Below are 23,889 nucleotides of genomic sequence, written 5' to 3' on the forward strand. Positions count from 1 at the left end.
TAGTATTCTATTCCATCTTGTAAAGTGATATAGCAATTCTGAGTGAAAGGGAAACAACCACTACTGATTTTTTAAAATTGGTCCAAATAGCATTTATAGTTCCTTAGGGAGAACTTTTCTCTGTAATGACAAATTAACGGAAAAAAGTATACCTCTTACTCAGTTTATGTGTAATATTTGTATTTTATTTGTGTCCATATTGATGCATCACAAGAAATGTCGAAATGGAATACTCATTCGACTTTCATGACGGTCATGGTTACTAACTTTATTTTCCTCGCTTATGTTAATAACGCTAAATATACTATACAACTGAACGTTTATGTCATTAACCCATAATGTGATTACCACAAGTACACCATTTTTAATTGACACAATTAATGAACATATTATTCCTATACGTATTTTGAATACCACATGCCATCATGAAACATAACATTTAAGTTACCTTGTGATTTTTTAACATCTTTGATGTCAGTGTCGAAAGCACCAGTGTGCGGATATAACTTATAGTCACATAATGACACCACCTCAGATGTAAAGCAATAATGATTATATAAAGGATATTTGTTTAGTTCAGTGTAAGATCGAAATATATTTCACCGAGTGAGCAGCAAAAGGTATATTTCACGAGTGGCGCAGCCACGAGTAAAATATGAACGTTTGGTGTTCACAAGGTATTTCACTGAAACAACGTAAGGGGCTTAAATTCAAATCAGTGAAATTATCAAAGTGGTAATTTCACTGTTTCAAACAGTGAAATTATCAAAGTGGTAATTTCACTGTTTCAAACAGTGAAATTACCAGTTTTATATCACTGATATATTTCTATAAACCACCGAAAAGCATGTAATAAAAACGCGTTAATTGGTAAATATTGTCATTGTCATTATGAAACCACTTTGAAACTATCTTAAACGTGAATTCAGATATATCATATTTATCATTAGTGCGTGCTTTCTCCAAATTGTTACTCACACTGACTTCTTCTTCTCAATGACGATTTAAGCATTTGTATACGCCTAGTAACAGACGATAGTGATGTTGTTTGAGAAACAGCTACAGCAACAACGGATATTTAAATTGCACCTCTAATTGTAAAATATAGTTACTTAAATATCCATCGACTGATGTACTAAAATGCTCTAATATTAACCCTTTATTTTCAAAACACAGATTTACACAGGTCAGCGTCCACGAATTCTGAAAAAAAGAAACCAAATATTTGAAGTAATGGATACAATGAAGAAAGGTATCTTTTAAATGAAATTATATAAACCGAATTTATCTTAAATAATAATAATAATGCATTGCCTTTTAAAGTTATCTTCGATGTTTACTGAAAATGTTCTTGATTATGTACACCCAATTAAATTTTTCGGAAGTGAACTACAATTTTTGCTTAACAGTTTCAAAATTTTAGGAGTTTTGGACGAAAATGGATTTTAAAAAAATTTCCCCCTGCTTAAAATTTAAAAAACTACCGTTTTTTTAAAATAAGGGATAGCTTAAGAAATCAGCATACAATGTTTCAAAAACAAATCAAATTTTAGAAAATTGAATAACAATTTTAAATAAGTGCACAAATATTTTCAATCTAAACACTGCTTTTTATGCCATTTTGAGAACCGATTTAAATATTTGAAAATCAATTTTTGTGAAGTGTCTTATATCAACTTTAAAATATTTTTATGTTCATTTTAACAACCTTTACTATTTTAAAAACATTATTGTTCGTCATCACATACAATAAAATAGACACTTGATGTATGCTGCCCTAAAATAAAGACATTTGTTGACAGTATGTACATGTATATTAAAAAAACATATATACATACAGATTTGACCATTAAAAAATATTAAATAAAACTACCTTAGATTGAAAACTATATTCACACAAAGTAAGTTTTACGGTAACATTAAAAAAACTTAGTTTATCCGATTCAATCTTGTTTATGAATAAAAACCATATTACACCAAAGAGTGCTTTTAAATATATTTTCCCTGTAAGAAAAATATGTTGTTTGTGTTACCATTATAATCTATCTTGCCGTCTTTATTTTTATCTGCTCTTTCAATTATATCACTAATCTCGTCATCGGTAAACTGGTCACCAGTTTTAGAGAGGGCATGTGAAAGTTCTTCTCTTGTGATAAAGCCATCCTGGTCTAAGTCAAGCACTTGAAAAGCAGTTTTTAATCGTTCGGCTTCGAAGTCCATCTTTATCATTTTAGTACGCATTACATTAAAATATTCCTCAAAATCTATGTAACCATCGTCTGAAATAGATAAAGGAATACTTTGTGGTTTATTGTATATATGAGGAAACTGTAAGGAAATTGTAAAAATATGTGCTGGTCAAAGTGAACAATAAAGTATTAATGAGTTTTTCTTTTTGACTTCCTATGAATAATATGATGAATATACAACCGAAGAAATATATACATACGGATTGATTTTCTCACAAGCGTGAAATAACGTTATATTTCCTTTTCGCTTTCCGATTTCTTCTTTTTTTATCCTTTTTACTACTTCTGAAATTCACATGTTCTAATCATTATTTTTTCAACATACTTGTTACAGAGATTATACGCTAAACTAAGCAATGTAACCTTTTTTAAGATTAAATTCTTAAGCGAGCTTATACCTCAAATCGAAAAGTTATTAGTTACGAATTTAGTTCATGAATACTTATTATAAAGGTTGTATGTATACGTAAGAAACAAGCACAGGTCAGAATGATATGTATAGTTTAGTTTATAAATTGTATATTTTGTTACCACTTATATAAAATTTGTGAAATACTGATTTCGGAGATAAATTTCAAAAAAACTTTTTGTACGTTTCCTTCTCGTTCCACGAAATCTCTTTTATGTACTTTATTATGTATATGTAATGATTTCACGTAAATATTGTTTAAATTATCGTGATATAATAAGGAAATATAATTCGTACGGTTTTTGCTTCGATTTTTTCGAACTTGAAATAGGTACATGTATATAGTGAAAGAAAATTATACATATGCTATAATTTCTATTGATGGTTTTCGTTCAAATTGCTAAGTGTATCCTATGTCCTAGGAAAGAAAACCAACTTTAGGACTAACTTAAGCCCGTTTCAATAAATGTACCTTCAGTCAAAGACTGTGGACAATAATTCAATTCATTTTCCTGAGAAAAGATAAAAATACGATGACATATCCTTTTATTCACAGTGTGTAATTCTCGTCGTCTGTATTGCTATTTAAGAGTCATAACATAACACCTAAGACAAATAAACATCATTATTTTGCAAACTCGTCCAGAAAAAAATAGCTAAGAGTGGATGAAAATGACTCAGTGTGTTTGTCTAATGGATATCAATCCTTTTCAAAATGATCTAGTAAAATATGTTTTATTTTGTTATATTCTTAAAAGATACTTTCTATGAATTATTGTAATTCCCAAAATCAGCAGTTTATGTGAAAGTTGTGTAAGTACTAAAATAAATTTCTGCGAATGAATAAATGATTTACAGCAACGCGATAAGAATGTTTAGAAACTACTTCAATACAACATATGCACCACTCGAAATGATGTAAAACTTCCCGCTAAATTTGTTTAATGGCATAATCAGAAATCATAAATTACACTCATATTAGTGTTTAACAAATAAAGTTGTTGCAAAAATGATGATAATTTTTTATATGTTAAACTGATCAGAAATATGATAAACCCTAGAATCTTTGTCGATAATAAAACTAACGTTTAATGATAAGTATTGGAAAACGTTGACCCCGAGTATAAATCAGATTGCCAAGGGTTTTGATGTTCTTTTTCTTTGTATTATAGGCAAAAATGAAACATATTTTTGTCATCCCAAAAATTGAAACCAATGTACAAGAATATGGGTATGACATTTTTATCATTATCCCTTTTCCTGTCGTCACAATAAGTAAATCCCATAAAATTGAAGCCAATCAAAGAGCTTACTCTATTTAATCTTCGACAGACAGCGCGGTAACTGAAGTGCGTGTAACTTACACCTGTACTGTACATCTATGGTTAAACGATTTAACTCGAAACATTTTCAACGAAAAGGACTCCAATTCATGACACATTTGTTTATTAAATGTATGACATTTAAGTAAAGAAGAATGTTTAGCGAACACAGTAAAAAATAATGTTTTACAGAAAAAAACTTAAATATCCTCTGTATAATTTATACCATTCTCGTCGTGTTCCAAGATGATTTTTGAAAGTTCCTCTTTTGTTGGATTGAATCCTGCAAGTCTGTACGCCCTAGCAATTTCACGCTTTGATATTTTGCCATCACCGTTTTCATCCAGCGACGAAAATGACTGTAGAATTACTGTAGAAGGGTAGTATTCATGTATTAATGTTTTATAAAAATAACATTTTAATTTAAAGGATGATTACCTCTGCAGCGTTTTACAATAGTTCTTAGGCAGCTAACATTTTAATGACACCAAACTAATATATGCTTGTTACTAGGATTCATAAAAAATAACCATATAAATAAACTGTTCATTTTTAATTTAAATTTTTAAAAAATGTACAAATTTATGTATTTTTATAAATGTATATATCAACTATATATATAAATTAACTGTTCATTTCTATTTTAAAAATATATAAACTTATGTATTTTCGTAAATGCAAAGCAAAGCTACATTATGAATGTTATAGGACTATAATGCATGTTATACTAATAAAGTATATGTTTTGTAAAATATTGTTTTGTTTTATTTATATATCTATGATGTCAATACTTACATTTAACTTGATCTTCTCGTAGATTTGGGTCTTTTGTTAAACAGTCCTCAACCTTCCTGGAAGAAGATTTTTTAAGCCGATATTTATAAAATAGCTTATAGAATTGGCCTCTTGATTTGCCGGACATTTTTCAAATCAATTTTTGTAATTAATGTAGGTAATACTACTACTAATACTAGGTAGATTGTATTAGAAATATTGTTGTTGCTTTTTCACAGTTGTAAACTTCATAAATTGTGGGACAAACTTTTAAAATAACAGGTATAAACTATTGATTAAAGTCACTGCTTTATAATTGCATATTCATACAATACAAATTATAAAACAATCTATCAAACATATTTGTTGATCGTATGATTCCGCAAACGAGTCTCCTTTCATTTCCTCTTTGCACAATTTTCAGTTTCTAGTCATCAATCACAATGGTTAAATCCAGAAATACACCTCACTTTAAAATCATATCTGGAATTTTAATTAAACCATTTTATCTTTTGTTTAATTATATTGAATAACTGCTAGCACTAGCCTCCCAGGCTATATGATAAAATGTTCCCTTATTGCTCCTTTGTATTTCAAATTGATTTTGTATAGACAATCAAATTGATTTTGTATAGACAATAAATGTTATGTATTTCCGATGTTTAAAACAAATTGCAAACGATTCATATATCAGTCTCTGTTGTTTTTTATTTAGCTAATACTCAGGAATCACTTCATTTTCCATAACCATTATATAGCGATTCAATCAAATTTTTCGACAAAACATGAAAAGAAAATATGTTTTATTATACCAGTGAATAAGGCCAAAGAAACATTGGCCATAACAAGTTGGTTCTAATGCGAAAACGTTTTTGTATTGATTTGGAGTTGAATGCTATCAATTTGATATCATATAAGATAAAATAATGTGCAAGGTCTTATCAAATATAATGAAATGTTAGATTGTTCGCTTGATTATAGGAACATAGTATACAGTTGATTAAAAAGGAAAAATGAATCGTCCTTATTTTTGTCAGATACAGTCCAATGCAATTTGTTTAGTTTATTAAATATCACCCAGGAATGAGCCATATGAGCGGCAAAAATAATACCAGTTTTTGCACTTATTACCGTAACAAAGAACCTTCATGAATACATGAATCTAACAACATTCAAAATGCAAGCAGTTATATAATAGTCAGAATGAACATGATATGCCGGAGAAGAAACAAAGAGTTCTTATGTTATAAAATGTTTTAACGAATCATTACACAAATGGCCATTCATTACAAATGTTTGAAGTAAAAGAACTACCTACAACCAAGTTTTGCCATGCATTCTTTTTATTTTTAAAATAATGTTCTTGCTTCACGAGAGAACAGAACAGAACTGTACATACCTCATTATAACGAATTAGTATGAACCATTAAGTGTTACCAAATATAATAAAATAAAATTGAAACTAAATAGATCACTGTATTCGTATATAAAAAATAAACGAACTTCTTACAACACATGTGAGGTAAAAAGCATAATTATTATTTTTGTAATGTGATTTAGTCTTTAAAGCCTATACAGTAGTATTTTCATACATTTGCAGCTAACATTATATAAAAAAAACAAGATATTTTCTGGACACTTTAAGTGATATTATGACCGTCTTTCGTTGTCAAATTGAACTTAAATAGTTACATATTTCAAAATATTGACTATTATACTGGTCATTGACCAAAAATTAATCATATGAACTGGTTAGGAAATAATATAAAAACTGCCTAAGAATAAAAAAAGACTATCCCACTCAATCTTCGAATGTTTCAGATACATTTTAAAGGATATTTGCAGAATTATCAGTCATGTGGAATATTGATTATGATTACATTGTAGGATACGAAATCAAAAACAATAATGGCAAAATAAAAAGCTCTTTTACTTTTACCTGTACACACACCATTTACGCTTTGATGGGCATAATGCAACTTTAAATCAGTGTAGACTAACATTTTAATTATAATCTCCTTAAATTCATTTGTGGCAGATACATTATTTTGCCGTATGATCGTTAAAATTATTTAACAGCGATAGTGATTTACTTTGGACATAACATATCTCTGCTTTAAATTTGCGGCACATGAAACAAATTTGTATATTCCATTCCTAGTTGCCCTTCTCGTTTTATTATTAATTTAAATTTCATACTTTGATTAGTTTAATAAGGTGGAATGACCACTGCATTCAGTAGCGTTCAGTCACCTAGTACATTCACACGGTATTTTTCTTGCTATATTCAATCAAGGTTTCCTTAAATAGCTTAGCATCAATACTCCTATGAAATGGGATATCATAATTTAGTTTGTTATAGAATAGATTATCAATGGAATTAGTATGTTAACATAGCTTTTAAGGTAATTGCTTTTAACGCTCTGGCGGGATCAATAAAAGACGCAAACAACCGTACAATAGGCAGATAAAAGTCTAAAGGTGCATTTTAAAAAATCTATTTCAAGACTGAATTGTTTGGCATTTTTTTACTTTAAATAAGGATTTCGATGAACTCAATTTGATTTTATATCTTTTGATTTTAATTTATTTTTCATTCTATTTATTTTATTATATACGAGTATATATTTTTTTTTGTTTCTTGGTTGTTTTTATGTTGTTTTTTTTTCTCTTTTTTTCTTTTTTTAACGTTTTCGTATAGCAACAAATGGTATCAAATATCATGCAATCTTAAAATCAAAATTAAACATATTTTTGAAAATCCATTTTTGTAAATTAAGTTTAAAAAAAGCTACGAAACTGTTTACTAATGAAATTAAAAAGACTGTCTAAAATGTAAATCGTTTAAATCAATTATAAGTTTTGAAACTTGTAGAAAATGTAATATCAAACTAAACGTTCTAAACTTAATATTTTGATTTAAAACAACAGTTTGACTAACTTGCATTATATTCTATAAGTATGTTTATACATTGGCAGCAATAGCAAAATAAAGCTGACCTGTGCGATAGTCATCGTTTGTGACACGTGAACCTTAAATAAGATGTATTCCTAACTAAGATTTTATATGCATGTAGCATGTGGTTTGCACGCATATCTAAATATCTAAATACTTTTTGATAAGATTATATACTTTGGACAAATATTCGGTTTTGTTTTCGTAAAGAAGCCCACGTGTTTGCTTTTTAATTAACAATCTTAAAACGTGTTTATCAGAATAAAATATGACTTTCAATTCGTAAAATATATACATGTATTACCCTTTCATATATGTGTAATTTGCTTATTCGTTTTGAATTAGTTTTTTCACTTAAAAATTCTGATTATTCAGCTGTTTAAGTTAGTGAACAAAGACTACATAAAATACTTGCTTCGTCTTTAAGAAACATATATTTATAATAGCGTTTATTGTATACATGTTATACTTTATTTGATACTAGTTAACTGTACTGTTTTAATATGCAGTTTATTTTTAATATGCAGTTTGCATAATTTATATGGAACTTAATAATATAGGTTTAATACAAATAAATCTTGAGAAAAGAGAGTGGGAGTAGTATTGAACATAGAAAAAGTGACCGACTCTCCAAAGAACATTCGAAACAGCAAATTAAAAATAACCCAGGTTCAGTTTGATTGAGCCTGTTCATGTGGAACAGTCAAGTGGAAAGTGCAATGCATCCTCCACGCCTAATATGAATATTAAAGCAAGTTTTTATCTAAAAGTAATAAAGTTTATATTTTTATAATTTAGAAATATATCTTTTTTAATATGAATAATGAACGTAACGGAATAGGACTAAACTTTTGCAAATTTCTAAGAACACATGATTTATTTAAATTTCGAATTACTAACAAATTAGGAAAAGACGTTATTATATCGATTGCTACGTATAAAGTATAATAAAAGTAATGCATTAACACTGAATAAACTTTTTATTTTAGAAACAGTTATCTTCATTCCTTAAGTTAAATTAGCTAAACCATCTTTTGTTTAACGATATAATTGAAAGAACGTGTATATTATTAGTTAAAAAGATGTTTGACAGGTTATATGGCCGAATATAAATGATTGTTTGTTTAGGAAATAGATATCAATTCTGAGTGCATTTTTGTAGAATAATGCACGGTTTGAGTTCAAATGCGTAGTAATATAATCACGAAGGCCAATAGGCCTGAGTGATTAATTACAAAGCATTTGAACGAAAAACGTGCATTATTATACAATATTATATCTCATTTGCATATGCTCTTCTATATTTAATATGACGTCACCCGGTCCATAAACCGCATACAGACCGGGGCGGTCCATAATTCTTATGAAGACCGTTTAAACGTAAAATTCACGACGTGCGAATTTCACGACGACACAAACAGACGATAACTGTCAAAATGGCCAGGCGATTCGCCTTTTTTTATCAGAGACTTAAATTTATTACATGTTGATCAAAAGTCATGATTTGTCTTTAATTTAATTATAAATTTTATTTATACAGTTTTTGAAATTCTTAAAGTCCGGGTTTTTGGCCTAGTAACATTAAATATTTAATTTGATTAACAAAAATGTAATATTAAAAGAAGAGCATGATTTTTTTTTTGCTGCATCTTTTGAAAATAATAAAACAAAATCCGACTAGGATTTTGGATATTTCACACACTGAACAAGTAAAATTATTATTTGAAAGAGAATGATAGTAAAATGACAGCACAAAACAAATGGATAAAGGATTTAGATTCGGTATAATATAACAAATAAAACATGGCCTTTCGGGCAAAATGCAAGTTTACGGACTGGTTGGTCAGACCTCGAAAGGAATATGGCCCTTAGCTGCGCTTCGGGCCATATACCTTCCTCAGTCTGACCAATCAGTCCGTAAACTTGCATATTGCCCTCAAGCCCATGTTTTATTTGTTAAATAATGCACGAAGAATTAATATCTATTTCCATTCTAACACGTCAAGAAAAATTAGAATTATTATTATAAAGTTTGACTTTATGTTTGGTGGTTAAATTTGTTTTCGCCTGAGAGTTTCCCATAGAAGGCTGTTCCAGTGGGTTGAAAAAAACTGTCGTTAAATCTACCGTGTGTAGAAACAATTTGAGACTAATGAATTTTGAAAACGTTGGAAAAACTTTGTTTGTTTTTTTATTTCACTTTATAATTTTTCAAGCGAAATACAAATTAATAAAAGTGAAATAAATGTAAAACTTAACTCGTTTGCGACATTAAAATAGCGTACTTGATTTGATTGTTTTGCACGTGCTGTTTGGCGCTACATTGTGACGTCACGTAAACAATACTTAAAACGTCTGTACAGCGTTAACGACTGAATTAAAGATATTGGTGTTCGGATTCATTATCTTAGTTAGACCATTTTCTTTCATTCTAGATAGCTTTCACAACAAATTCGACAAAAAATGTTTTTATTTATCAGATTTTTTAAACAAAATGGCACCCTCAATGTGAAAATACACAGGGAGGTAATAAGAACGGCGAGTGCATTGTTGGAGAATAGTGCACGCTTCGGGCCTTCTTTGTTTATATAGAAAAAAATCCGATAGTGTTAGAATTGTTTGTTTGTTTCATTTTAAGCCTTTTCCCAACAGTATTTTTCAGTCATATAGCCGGGTAGTTTCCTTACCATCGTTCCTGGAGAGTTACATTAGTACTAAACTACCTTCCTCCGCGCTTAACTACCAAAGCATATCCCGGGGATCGAACCCACGCCAGAGAGGTAACTGGATTAGAAGTCATCGACTCTTACCCCTCGACCACGGAGGCGGTTATGATTGTTTGTAAGCACAAACCGAGCCATTAGGCGAGGGTTTTATTGGAAACAACCGTTTAAATAAGTCCATATAACCTGTAACGAATTTATAATACAGCAAGCATATTTCTGACATATTACATGGCCCTAAATAAATGGTTGTTTGCAATATACCCGTTTATATAGGGCCATATAACCTGTCAAAAATCTGTTTAACTAATATTGTAATGCTTTGTCAACATTATCCATGCACTCTACTCTTCGTACTTAATCCGTAATGGTTCTTTTTTAACCCACACTGCCACAGTAACATCAAATAGTATAATATATTGCAATTATATGTATATTTTTTTTAATATTTTGACAATTATAAAATAAATATTCCAAAACTCACTGCTCAAGTTGTGCCTTTGTAGATGCACTCATTACTTTTTTTGCTCTTTTTATCCAACTTTTAACATTTGACTAAAACACTCTTTCGATCAAGTTCATTAAACATTTTGAAATATATGAAAAAATGTACATTTTGAATTGGATTAAATGGATTATTGCGTATAAATACATTAAGTAATACTTATTTTGTACGAAAGAAAATAATTTCAATTTAAATCGCAAGTAGGGCGCCTCTGTACAAGCCATATAGATGTATGTTTATTTAAAATAAAGCCTTTCTTTTTTTCTTTTGAATGTAGGTTTTGATTTGATGTAGAGATACCATATAAATTGATCATTCCTTTACCAATGGTCTATAAAAACTGTGCTATTTACGTCGTGAGATACAAAAAAAGATGAAATCTAAAGTACTACTTTAAATAGTGGTACAAGCTAATTAATTCTTTCTAATATATCGATTTTTTAAAATGACATTTCATTTTGAATGTAAATCGTGCACTAAATCCCTTAAACGCCATACTCTTTTATCATCAATTGATATACACTGTTAGAACGTACCAACCATAAATTAAATATATATATATATACGTTTCATGAAATTGCAAGCATTTTTCATTTTTAAGCAATCATTATTTGAAGTCTATGTCATAGTTTTAAAACATAAGTACTAAACATTAGTTTGTGAAATGAATTCTAATACTCGTAGTTAATGCAATGATAACATTTTACATGTGGATGATAAGACCAGTATTAGTTGAAATGGATGGCTGACAAGTCCACATCGTATGTTTAACGCAAATTTGCAACAGCGATGTTTACAAATGATTTATACGTCACGGCTAGCCAATGAAAATTGACGTAAACACATGCAGTATTATATCTCTTAAACAGTCCATGCATTTTATACCAGTTGTTATACATAAGTTCGATTATTCAAAATAGTTATATTTTTATTTTATTTTATGAATGTTAAATAAGACTTGTCCTTATTGATTCCCTTGACAATAGTACTTGTCATTTAAACATTGAAGTGTATTCAAAAATCCAATTTCCCAACTATTTAATACAGTGATTCTTTAATGCGTTAAAACTCTCGTAAAGTTAATACTGCTTTAACCTCAATAATTCCGTACCATGTTAACTTAATGTATTGTGAAAGTTTAATGAAGAGTACAGGCTAAAGTCTTAACATTATTTCTAATTACAATTTAAAATGCTTAGTACATATATAACATGAGTATACTATGCAAGTCTACGTTTCATTACTATTATCGTAACGATACATTATTATATGAGAAAATGCATCTGTTCCTTTCAAACATTTAACAGGCGAGGGCCGGTTGCAGTTACCATAAGTTCAGATTTTAAACGTAGTGGTTGCGATGAGTCGGAAGCCAACATCTCAAATTACAAATTGTAAGATTATAGGATTGTGACGCAGATTTTCAATTGGGACCACTTATTTCGTTCTTTGACACATAGTATATCGAGAACACACTGATTTTAGAATAGTTCTATCTTGCATTATCTTCCAAAACAAATGATAGACAGTCTAATAGCCACGGTAGATAAACGTCGGCGATTTTATGACATTTATTGCCATGGAAAACAGTACAGTATGGAATACTCATTAAACGATTTTATTTAGATAGACAAATAAAAAAATAAAAAATGCATAACATTTAAAAAGTTATGTTTTAATATGAAAACTATCGGGTTTTCTAAAGGACCAACTTATACGAGTATTAATCGGTAAACATAATTGTAATCTAAGAACTAAAATCTTACACGTTTGATTATGTAATCTTTGAAATATCAAAAGACAAACACTGATTATGCATAATAATAGATAACAAATGAAATTAATAAAATATGACAAAACATTTGAAATAAACATCTGAGATTAATTTCATTCATGTAAAGATGTGCAGATAAAATGATATGACAGATTTTCTAACATTTTATGCTGCGTAAAATGAATGACAGTTCATTCAAACATACAATTTTAATTGAAATCATAATTGTATTTACCTTGAAAACATAGAATTCCTTCGTTGTCGTGGCTGAGGAGGTAAATCCAAAAATGCCATTTTGTAAACTAGTTCAGAAAATCACAACTGTCTATGACTTTATGTATGATAGTTTACTATACACTTTGGTCAGCAAATATTACAAAACTAATAAAAATACTCAACAGTTGTTATTGCCACATCTTCCCTTTTGTTTATTTTGTCGGGTTTCATCTAATATTCACAAATCTGTCTTCACAGTCTATTTGTTAATGTTAATAAATGAAAGGCGGCGGCACCGCAGCGAATTGATTGATATTGAAGGTAAAAGTTTCTGCAATTTGTTTTGTATTATTAACCTATAATCTGTTTATCGACTAAAGTTTGATAACAAAAGCGTGATGTTAATAATTGATTGGGGAAAAAACTAGAAAATTGCTGCGAGTAACAATACGATTTGTAATGACAGTGAAATTACAAAAGCAAGATATATATTATCAGGATCACTTTTTAAATTACAACATCATTTTTATCATATGAACTTGTATTCTTAAAAAGAACTCGATCAAGAAGAATTTTGTTCAGTCATTTAATAAAAGCATATAACTGTATTAAACTGCAATATTAGATTAAAATATCCTAAAACAAATTTAAAGATAAACATAAAAATGATAAATCTAAAGGTACAACTTTAAAACTCGATTCGTTTTAATGTGTTCTTCAGAGATAAAGAAATGTGTGTTACTCCCAATTACACCGGTTTCAAATATTCATCATTAAATGTCTAGGAATCGGTGATCCACAACTCCAAAAAAGTATTAACATGCAATAAATGATATAGGTTCCATTTTTTATGGCAGCCAAACAGCACTTGGCACAAACATTAAAAGAAAGGGCAGAAGCGAAATCTCCGATTTTATAGTTTGTGCATATTACAAACCAACTTAACGCAATTATAAAAAGAATTCAAGAGCACGATCAACTGAAATCGAAAGAGACAAAAACACCCCAGTCGGCAAAATTTAAGTACATGATATATTTAAATTGAAGCAAAATATGTGACCTAAATCGGAAATGGTCATTGTACAATAATGACTAATATTACAATCCAATTAATTAAATGTATAAAGATATAAATCTAAAATTTCTGAGGAAAAAAACCCAGAAAAATCATATTATTTTTAGCACCAATATTATCACTATAATGCCATTTATCCTGCAGAATCCGACAATCCGATAATTTTGTCTAAATGTATACTAAATATATCACGTGTAATTACTGAAACATTAATTAGTTTTAATGCATTATGCTCATTATAAAAACTTTCACGTTAATTCCCAAAATAATAGAGCAACAACACAAGACACTGAACGCTACTTAGTAGAATGACTGTTAAATGAATGAATGTACTGTTGATTAATGACATAGAAATATATATAAGTTTTTCAATCTCTTAATTCTTCTTCCAAAACTAGGTGAGATTTGAGACGCTAGGACGCGGGGTAGGACAAATTGCAATCAAGATTTAGGGTTTTAATCACAGCTTAGTTAGTAACAGTGTTTTACTGACATTGATTTGTCAAAGTATACTTTAAAATCCCCTCGATTTAATTGACGCAACAGTTAATTAAGTCAGAAATTCAGGTTTTTTATCCTGCTTAATAGATAATTGACTTAAGTCTTGATATTAGAAATCATTTTATACTTTATAAATTCACCATGTTTAAAGATCCTGTAACTCATTTTTTAATGGTTTTATATCATAAATACGATGGCCAAATGAAGATTTATCAATATTGTAAGTTACAAAAAGCATTATTTGTAAAGATATTACCGAATTTACAGTTCATGTAGATAAAGAGAGGTAATAAGAAATTTATTTTCGACAAAGTCTTTTTCAATAAGGAACGAATGCATATATTTTAATGATTACTTATAATGCGCACAAACATTTGCAGTACATATTTAATACATTTTTGACTGTTTGGAAATTGTTTGGGGAGAATAATTAAATACATAATTATATAAAATTTCACTCAAGTGTTGTTACAGCCTTAAAAGAGGCTCTTTCAGTAATTTTTTGTTTGTTTTTGTTGTTTCTTTTTATTTAATTTTTTTGCTTTTTTGTTCATGTTGCTGTTGGTTTGTTTTTGTTGTTGTTGTTTTCTATTTACATTTTGTATTTCATTTATCTATTTATTCGCCTTTTCTTTGTTTGTTTTTTTTTAAACAATTTCTTTTTAAATCACACATACATGCCAAACAATAACTTTGACTAAAAACAAAAAAAAATAATAATTTTAAACTCGTATATTTGGTTATATTGTTTATTTCGATGGTTTAAGTATCATTTTGACTCTCAATGATTAATGAGGGGCTTTAAATGAAGAATCATGCTAAATTTTCATTTCTTCGTTTTGAATTTTTCACTCATTAACCTATAAATGTTCTCCAAAATACACTAGGTAGTCACAGGAACAAAACTTTTCTCCTTATAAAAATGAAATGGTTGTTTCCTGACCCACGTGGGTCAGGTTTGAGCGTTAAGATTTTACAATAGTTGTCACAGTGAACTCTGGAAGCGTGAAAGAACATGTCAAATGAATGATTTAGGTTTGTTTCAATCATTCTATATCCACAATATCTGTTATTGTAACTTCCAGGGTTTGTTCGAGTCACATGAATAGTTTTAAAACTACTCGGTGATGCTGTCGGCGTCTAAATTTCGTTTAACATATATAGATATATCTACGATTCAAACTCAAAATATGTAGAATTTATACAGAAATTCATGCTGGCACTTTTACAAATGTGACTTTTGCGTGATTCTAGTAAATAAGTAAATTTTGATATTTTTGTCATTAATTTGCCCGAGTATCCCTTTAAATGTAAAGTTTACATAATTTCTGAGTAGAAACACGGACATTTTACAAGCATGCTGATCATGACATGTTATTTGACAAGAAAGAATAGGGCACCAGTGGTGAAGAATGAACCCTTTGTGATTGAAGGCAATACACTAGCAGCCAGCACGGATCACCTCTACATCAAAAACCCTAACTCTTCCCAACCCACCCCCAATTTCAGCTTTTCCCTGCGACCATTTTCGATAGCAAGGCATGTTGTTTATTTTTATAAAAAAATTAATTACCATTAATAAATTGTATCGATTGCCATTAGTCAATTGAATAATAATATTTGATACACAAACTTTATTCTACATTCTATGATGTTGCGATGTCAAAGAATGGCATAATTCTTTTACCCGAGCAGTTTTATTAGGAGAAGTTAATTGTTCTCATAACGGGTTTGCGCTTCCGGTAAGCACGCTTTTATTGGATCTCACGACAGGATGTTAACAATCTTTTCACGGTATTAAAAAGTTGAAAGGCAAAGACAGAATTAGAATCGCTGAGAAGGATATAGTTATTGTGTCAAGTTATTGTGACAAGCTTCATGTTAGTCCATAATCCAAATAAATTAATACATGTATATCGACTTTGGATTTATAAAAAAGGCTTTCTTTATCAACTGCAAGTAGATGATCTCATTGAAATAGGACAATAAACAATGTGAATGGATTTCCGAAATGTGCAAGGTGTGTAAATAGATTCCTGCTTTGGCACAACTTATCGAAGTTATAAAAAGTTTTTAATACATAATTTCATTTTGATTTAAATCAAATTTCATCCTCATTAAACTTGACCAAATGTTATTGCTGGACATATAAACTTTAAAATTTCTTAAATTAAACAACTGTTGCTGTCCGTAAAATAATCTAATGCTATAATGAAATTACAACTATACTAAATAAACAAATGCCTTCCAATTGATCTTAAGAAAAAAAACACGAACTAGATTAATTGAAAACAGCGTAAATTAAAACCTGTATAAATAAATGTCTTATTTCTGTTTGGCTATCAGATTAATCCTTGCACAAATAGTATCAAAAGAAAGTGGACATTTCTAAAGGATTATATAAATGTATAGTAATCATTCCAAAATATTTACTAACAGCGCATACACATAAATGATCGTTTAAATGACAAAATTTATGTACTGATTTAGCATTTGAGTACAAATGTCACCTTTCAAAAAACAGAAAAACGGTATTTACAAATACATATAACCTTTCGGCACTTAAAGAGATAAAAGGCCTAAAATATTGATATTCATACGCTGGTCATTTTTGGAAGCATAGAATAGCGGCAAACCCCTGATCTGATGGAGATATTCATACAGTATGATTCCCATTCAATGCCCTATTTTGCCAGCTGGACTTGCTCTCAAGTCTTTTATTTTTGCAACAGTAAACCAACTGCATTGACCCAGCGGGGAGGCAACTGAAACAAAACGGCTAGCATGTAGTCTCGATCCAATTAACTCATTCAAATCGAACCATTTTACTTTAATAGTTTAGGTTAATAAGGTCTGTACAGAACATGTGTACGTTAATGTGTCAAATTAGACACAACATTTATATTTCTGTTGCAATCGTTTGTATATGATATAAAAAATTCGATTTAGGACCCTGAATTTTATATGAAAATCTTGGTTGTCAAAGTTTTAGCTTTTCTTGATTTATGATTGGTAAAAAAAGAGTATTTATCTTGATTTACATCACAAAAATATTTTAAACTTAAGATGAAAATGTTATTAAATTTCTACATGCCTTATCATTTTAATTGTAAACTTGAATTATATTCTACAGCACAGTTAAAACTGGAAATTAACGTGCTTAAATTTTAGATATTGAGTTGGAAAAACTGATATTTGTTCGATATTACAGATACTTCCTGATATTTAACTCAGTTTTCTTCAGTCATATTAGGACTGCCAGCTTGAAATTATACATGCCGTCATACTTCAGCACATTTCTATACATAACCAAATTTTACTGCACATTACCGTATATTTCTACACATTACCGCATATTGCTACACATCACCACATAATATTGCACATTACAGCATATCCACACACATTACCACGTATTACAACCCAGTATTACTACACATAACCGCATATTACCATACATTACCATTACCATACATTTAAAATACACATACTACCATTCATTAACACATATTACCATACATTTCCACATAGTACCACAACATATAACCACATATTGCTACACATTACCATGTATAGATACACATTACCGCACATTACTATACATTACCACATATAACGGTACATAACCAAAAATCACTACACACGACTACACATAACCACATATCATTACACATTACAACATGCTACAGAATTAAATAAGCAACTTTTAACATTTAAAATGCGCTTTGAAGTAACATATTTTTAATTAATATTGGCTGTTAGTACCGAGTGTTGAATAAGGAAATCCTAAATTCTATCATGGTTGCTCGTCATGTATGATACAAAATACTATCAAGATAATTATTTATGATATAACATACCTTCCATTTTGGACCAATTTACTTCAAACAAACAATATGATTTTTTTTTTATTTTAAATTATCAATTACATAACGTTTTGTGTGAGCCTCGCACAAATCGTTGATTATGTAATTGATATATTAAAATCATTTGATAGGTGTGAACCTCACACAAATCGATGATTATGTAATTGATATATTAAAATCATTTGATAGGTGAAACAAAACCGTTTTATTTTTTATTGTTTAAATGGCGACAATTATTTCTTTGTATATAAATGTCTTAATAGCTGCATGTACTACGGATATAGAAAATATTAAATGAGTGAAATTATAATACTGAATTTATTGAACGAGATGAATGATATTATTTTATTCAACGAGTTCAATAAATTAAGTATTTAACTAACACCAATTTTATATTCTATTTATCACATACCAAAAGTAAAGACCGTTTGAAGTGATTAAGAACCATTTTTATTGACGGCCTATAGTATAACGTTAACATTTAGCACGACTTAACCCTATGTTTATATAACGAAAATGACGCCACGTCAATTGTAAAAGCGGCACGGGTAGGCGATAAACGATATTATTTACAATATGTTTAAAAATAATAATAAATAGTCTTACTTTTTTCTCATTTTTGATTGATAAATTAAATTAGCAAGTACTTTCTACCTAAATATCTCCCCATGATAACTAGAATTCATTTCAAGTTATGTATAGACAATTATGTCCTAAAGTGACTTTGTTTTATTCAATAGTGACTATTCGACTGTTCTTTACTATTCTGTACGGCATTTCGGGTATGGCAAGTAAACTATTGTGTCATATTAATTAAATGTTTTCTTCAGAGAATTGATAAACATGTTTGTAAGATTAAACATAAAAGATAGTTTGGATTACAGATATACTCTGCTCATCATTGAGTAAAATATTTTAATCTCGGAAGTTTATTGAAATCTATGAAATTCGTACTGAATATGTCTAATTTGATAAATTAATGAATAAACTATGTATTGTAAGCTGCGTTAACTAGAACAGGTCAAGTAAAAAGCGACTATACGATATACTCATAGTGTGACCACCTATAGTGTGTAGAATTTTAAACAAAATATATCTACATTGTGTGAAGTGAAAATATGTTTATTTCATATTTACAAAGAGAGTGTGTAGCATTCATCAACAGTTTTTAATATCAAATTTAAGCATGGTATATCTTTAAAACTATTTCACAAGTGAGCAATTCTTAGACAAATTCATGATTGCCAAAGATGATATAAGATTGCTATATCATTTAATCAACATCAAAAATTATAAATGTAATATAAATTTATAAGTTATAAATGTATTTTTTTCAGTCAAAACAAATGTATAAAATTATCTATAAACAAATTAGGTAAAAATGCTTGGAGTCCAAACAATAAACACATAACTGCTTTTAAAAAAAATCAGTGTAGCATTAATTTGTGTTTTACTAAACACATTAGCGAATTTTCCCGATTTCTAAATTTCATCATTTTATGCATAAATGTTGACTTCCGCTTAGGATAAAAATATATCACTACAAAGAATGTAAGAATGATCACCATACCTTGACAACAAAGAATTTCTCCTCCTCCCACGATTATCTTGAAAATTATTATATGACATGTTACTTTGTGTTAAAATTATAAAAGTCTGTTGAAATGATATATCAAATCATTCTTTAAAAGCTAAAGCATTCCTAAAACCATTGAATACACACAGAAAGTAATACGCTTTCCTTATTTTTACAACTTATTCCATATAATCCGGCCACAGGTGGGTCGTTTTAACATTATCCCTCCATGTCTGACAATTTAAATAATGGTTTTGGAACAAACCACTGTCATTTATTATTTCAGGTTATTTTTATGAACAATATTTGTTCAGTTAAATATTAACATAAACATAACACGACAAGTTATTATTTTTATGTCCCCTCTTCCTACCGCCCATGTGCCCTCTCCCGTCTTCGGTTAAGTGGCCTGCTGGGACTTTGTCGACATGGCTGAGTTATGTCGGGGGTTGCATTAACATTTGTTATAAATTGCCAATGACTGACGTGGAAATATAAGCCAGATCTCAGTTAATTTGATTTGTACGATTTTATTTTCCGTAAAAGATGATGATGATGATGATAAAATAGAAGAGAAAAGAAAGGGGAATTGTCTAAGAAGTCGAGCTTTTGAAAAAAAAAATGCTTACTCAGAATCAATATTTTATCTGTAACCGATTCGGATCTGTGATGATGAATCTAACTTTAATATTGCCGAGATTTCAAACTAGGTACAATATAAATAACTTTAAATCAAGCTTTTTATAGAAATATATAAAATTTCGACGAGTAAGGCCGTGAAATCAGACATTGTTAAAACTAAGGGAAATAAATTTGAAAATCAAAAACTGCTCATCTTAGCTTCTCTCCCTTTATATATCACAAAAAATGAATTTTGGATTAAAGAATTATGTAAACTACTTAAGTAATTTTAGTTAAGATCCGATTATATTAACCACATACGATTAAAAGTGAAGGACAAACATTAGCTTTACTGAACAGTCTTTGAGTAAATGAGAGCTATCAGCCATATAAAGCAAAGCGAATTTTACACTTAAATAAGGCAACCCGAAAACAAATTGTATCTAAAGAAAATAATTCAGAAAATAATAACAAAAAAAGTCATTGTTAATGCAAAAGGTTTTATAAAAATCGAATCATTGTAAGGTATTATAACGGCGTAGTAAACAGCTTCAACTTTTATACGAAGTACTCCCTAACAAACAATGGCTATGAATATATAGAGGATATTTGTTTATTTGTGTGCAAGATGAAATTTTAATTCATCGAGTGAGCTTTAAAAACAGTATTCTTTTTTTTAAAGTTCACGAGATGAAATAAAATTACATCTTACACAACAAACAAACAAATTTTCTTTATATTTTATGCTTAAAAGCAACTTTAAATGAAATTACCATAATATTAACTTTAATATTAAAATCTGTTTTCCCCACTGGTAGCCTCATTTAGTCGAATTTCTCATAAAATACAAGAAGTCTTGGGCTGAACAATAAGTTCGACCATCAACGTTAAACAGCGATGATATTACTCATTTTATTCAAATTATATGAATGATCGATTATTTTTATAATAAAAACAAACAATTCTACTAGGAGAAAACTTCAAACCATCCATCTTTATTTCTGTTTCCTACGACGAATTTATATTAGACCTGGCTCTGTGAAGGATGTTAGCAGCCGCCATTTTTAAAAGTTGTGTATTTCACTGGAGGAAAATAATTGCGTTTGATTAAAAGGGATATCATTTGACTTTGTAAGTCAAAAATCTTTTTAGAAGAAAAAAAAACCTATTTGAGGATTGTTAAAGACAATAAATTAGTGTTGAGAGATGTTCAAACATTCAAAAAGCGGCTAGGAAGTTCGAAAACATGGAATTTTTGAAAGGTTGCCTTATGAACGCTTGGTTGTTTACTTATTCTTCGGGCTGATGGATGTCAGTGCTTTTCAAGTTATTAGGCAGTTATTGCTCGTAGGATACTTAAATATGCCCAAATGTCACCCAGAGCAGTTTTGTATGTGGGAGGAATTGTTTCAGACTGTAACAAGGAAACAAAAATTTAGAGACGATATTTGGTGATTAGTAATTTGAATGAATTAAAGTAAGTTTTCTTCTTTTTATTACTTTTGAAATTTCAGTTATTTATCAATTTCAGCTTTGCTTTTCTCTAAACAGCCCTGACAATGTCATATAAACAGCCCTGACAATGTCAGAATTGTCAACAATAATAAAACTGAGGAACCACATGGGGACAATCTTTAAAAAGTAGTATCATCGTTAAAAAGTGTGAAATTATATTTTGATATTTTTTACTGTAAAATTATCAAATATAATTTTCACGGATAAATCAGTAATCCACTGAAAAAACATAAAATAAAAACATAACAACATACCCACGACCGAACCATTAATATTTATATTTGATTGTGGGTATCCGACGATGATTAGTCCCTTCATTGGGATCAGGAACACATAAGACTGTATAATGCCCACATACTACAGAAATATTCATTTTATTCTTATTTTTAGTGGACATGTTCGTTGCTTAATTTGCAAACATACTAGAACAGAACGAGAAGAATTATTATCGCTGTTCCTCGACGGCGATATATACAATTGAAAAGATTTGAACAGTTCTACCATACCCCGCCTGGCTTTAACCAATCAAAGAAAATAATTCAGTATCATATGATAACAAAATGGACGTCAAAAACTTCAATGAGGGATGCTTAAATGGACTCGCCAAACCGCCATGCTTTGTCGGGTTACTTATTGCAACTGAAAAATACCATTATCAATTTACCAACTCAGTACCAGTCTTTAATCTATTGCAGGATAAATACAGCAAATATTTGCTACATGTCATTTCTGATAAGAGAATGTAGTCTTAAAAAGAGTATATTTTGTTTTCTTTCCAAAACTTGCACTTAAAGAAAAACTTTTATAAATGCTTTCTTCCGGGCGAGTGTTGTTATTGCATCATTATCGCATATAGCAGGTCAGTTATAGTCCGTTTTAGAAAAAAAAACTTCGCCAAGCAGTCGACGGAGTATATAACGCAAATTCCATTCATAGCATGTTCACAGACATCCATTTTAATGTGTTGCAAGTAACTGTTTCTAATTACGCAAGAAGCTAATTCTTTTTGCCGATTGATGCACGTACTTATTAAGTAGCGAATGTAGTCTAACTAACTGTACTACGAGATAAGTTATTGTGATATTTTTCTCATGGGCAATACTGAGTATCTCCTACATTCTGACCCAGCAGAATCTAACTGAGTTCGTCAAAATATTTTGACAAGAGCTAAATTGGTAGAGTAAATCAAGTATTTTTGATGACTTTATGTGTTGACCACATAAATAAAGTATTAGGCAAGAAAGGAAACTTATTTCTATATTCATGGCTGCACGGCGATTCCAAGCATTTTTGGAAATACTAATACTTGTTTGCATTAAGATTATCATTTAAAACGTTTATGATTAAATTATTAATATAAAAGTAAGTGTTTAATGTGATATACGTTAAAAGTGAACTTCTATTCCTACAATTGCGACTTTTCTTTTTATGTAAATAATGTATATGGGTTCTTGTTTACTTAATATTTCATACATTATATATTCACGTTGTGTCCAGTTACAGTGTGTAGGGTTTAAAACTAAGATATCTACTTTTTTGAAGTCGAAACATGTTTATTTTACATCTTCAAATAGATTGGTAGCAATTATCAATATTTTCAAATATCAAATTTGAGCATAGTTTATCTATAAATGTAGCAGCAAGAATGCATTCACAAACTATCGTTTCATAGGTATGTGTAGTTGAGTCGAAAATTCTTGTCTGGAAAGGTACAATTCAAAACAATATCAAGGCGAATAGAAATCAGATGAGTTCAAAGAAATAACATCGCAGTCATTTTTAGTCTTCAACATTTTTTTCCAAATTG

At 29.4% G+C, this 23,889-nt stretch overlaps 1 protein-coding gene across 2 annotated transcripts; it reads right to left on the minus strand.

The window, feature by feature from the left end:
- Positions 1-430: 430 nt before the first annotated feature.
- Positions 431-16,948, minus strand: LOC132717165 (uncharacterized). Of its 2 annotated transcripts, none has more exons than XM_060701661.1 (6): positions 16,813-16,928; positions 12,948-13,014; positions 4,776-4,831; positions 4,207-4,350; positions 2,034-2,279; positions 431-1,203 (listed from the first exon to the last, which is right to left on the minus strand). In XM_060701661.1, exons 2-6 carry the CDS (start codon positions 13,004-13,006, stop codon positions 1,166-1,168), a joined length of 543 nt encoding a protein of 180 aa, XP_060557644.1. In that variant the 5' UTR covers positions 13,007-13,014; positions 16,813-16,928; the 3' UTR covers positions 431-1,165. The 2 variants fall into 2 exon arrangements, with proteins under 2 accessions (XP_060557644.1, XP_060556910.1); XM_060700927.1 differs by having other exon boundaries at positions 432-1,203; positions 12,948-13,259; positions 16,813-16,948.
- Positions 16,949-23,889: the final 6,941 nt, after the last annotated feature.

Source organism: Ruditapes philippinarum, unplaced genomic scaffold (genome assembly GCF_026571515.1).
Source record: "Ruditapes philippinarum isolate M1 unplaced genomic scaffold, ASM2657151v2 ctg1952_1_1_1_1, whole genome shotgun sequence".
In the NCBI taxonomy this organism is placed as follows: Eukaryota; Metazoa; Mollusca; class Bivalvia; order Venerida; family Veneridae; genus Ruditapes; species Ruditapes philippinarum.

Excerpts from the sequence above, each read along its gene's own strand:
- LOC132717165 (XM_060701661.1), bottom strand. The coding sequence starts at position 13,006 with ATGGCATTTTTGGATTTACCTCCTCAGCCACGACAACGAAGGAATTCT. Across the intron at positions 4,832-12,947 it reads AGGAATTCTATGTTTTCAAG|GAAGGTTGAGGACTGTTTAA; the intron begins GTAAATACAATT and ends ATCTTCTTCCAG. Across the intron at positions 4,351-4,775 it reads ACGAGAAGATCAAGTTAAAT|TAATTCTACAGTCATTTTCG; the intron begins GTAAGTATTGAC and ends ACCCTTCTACAG.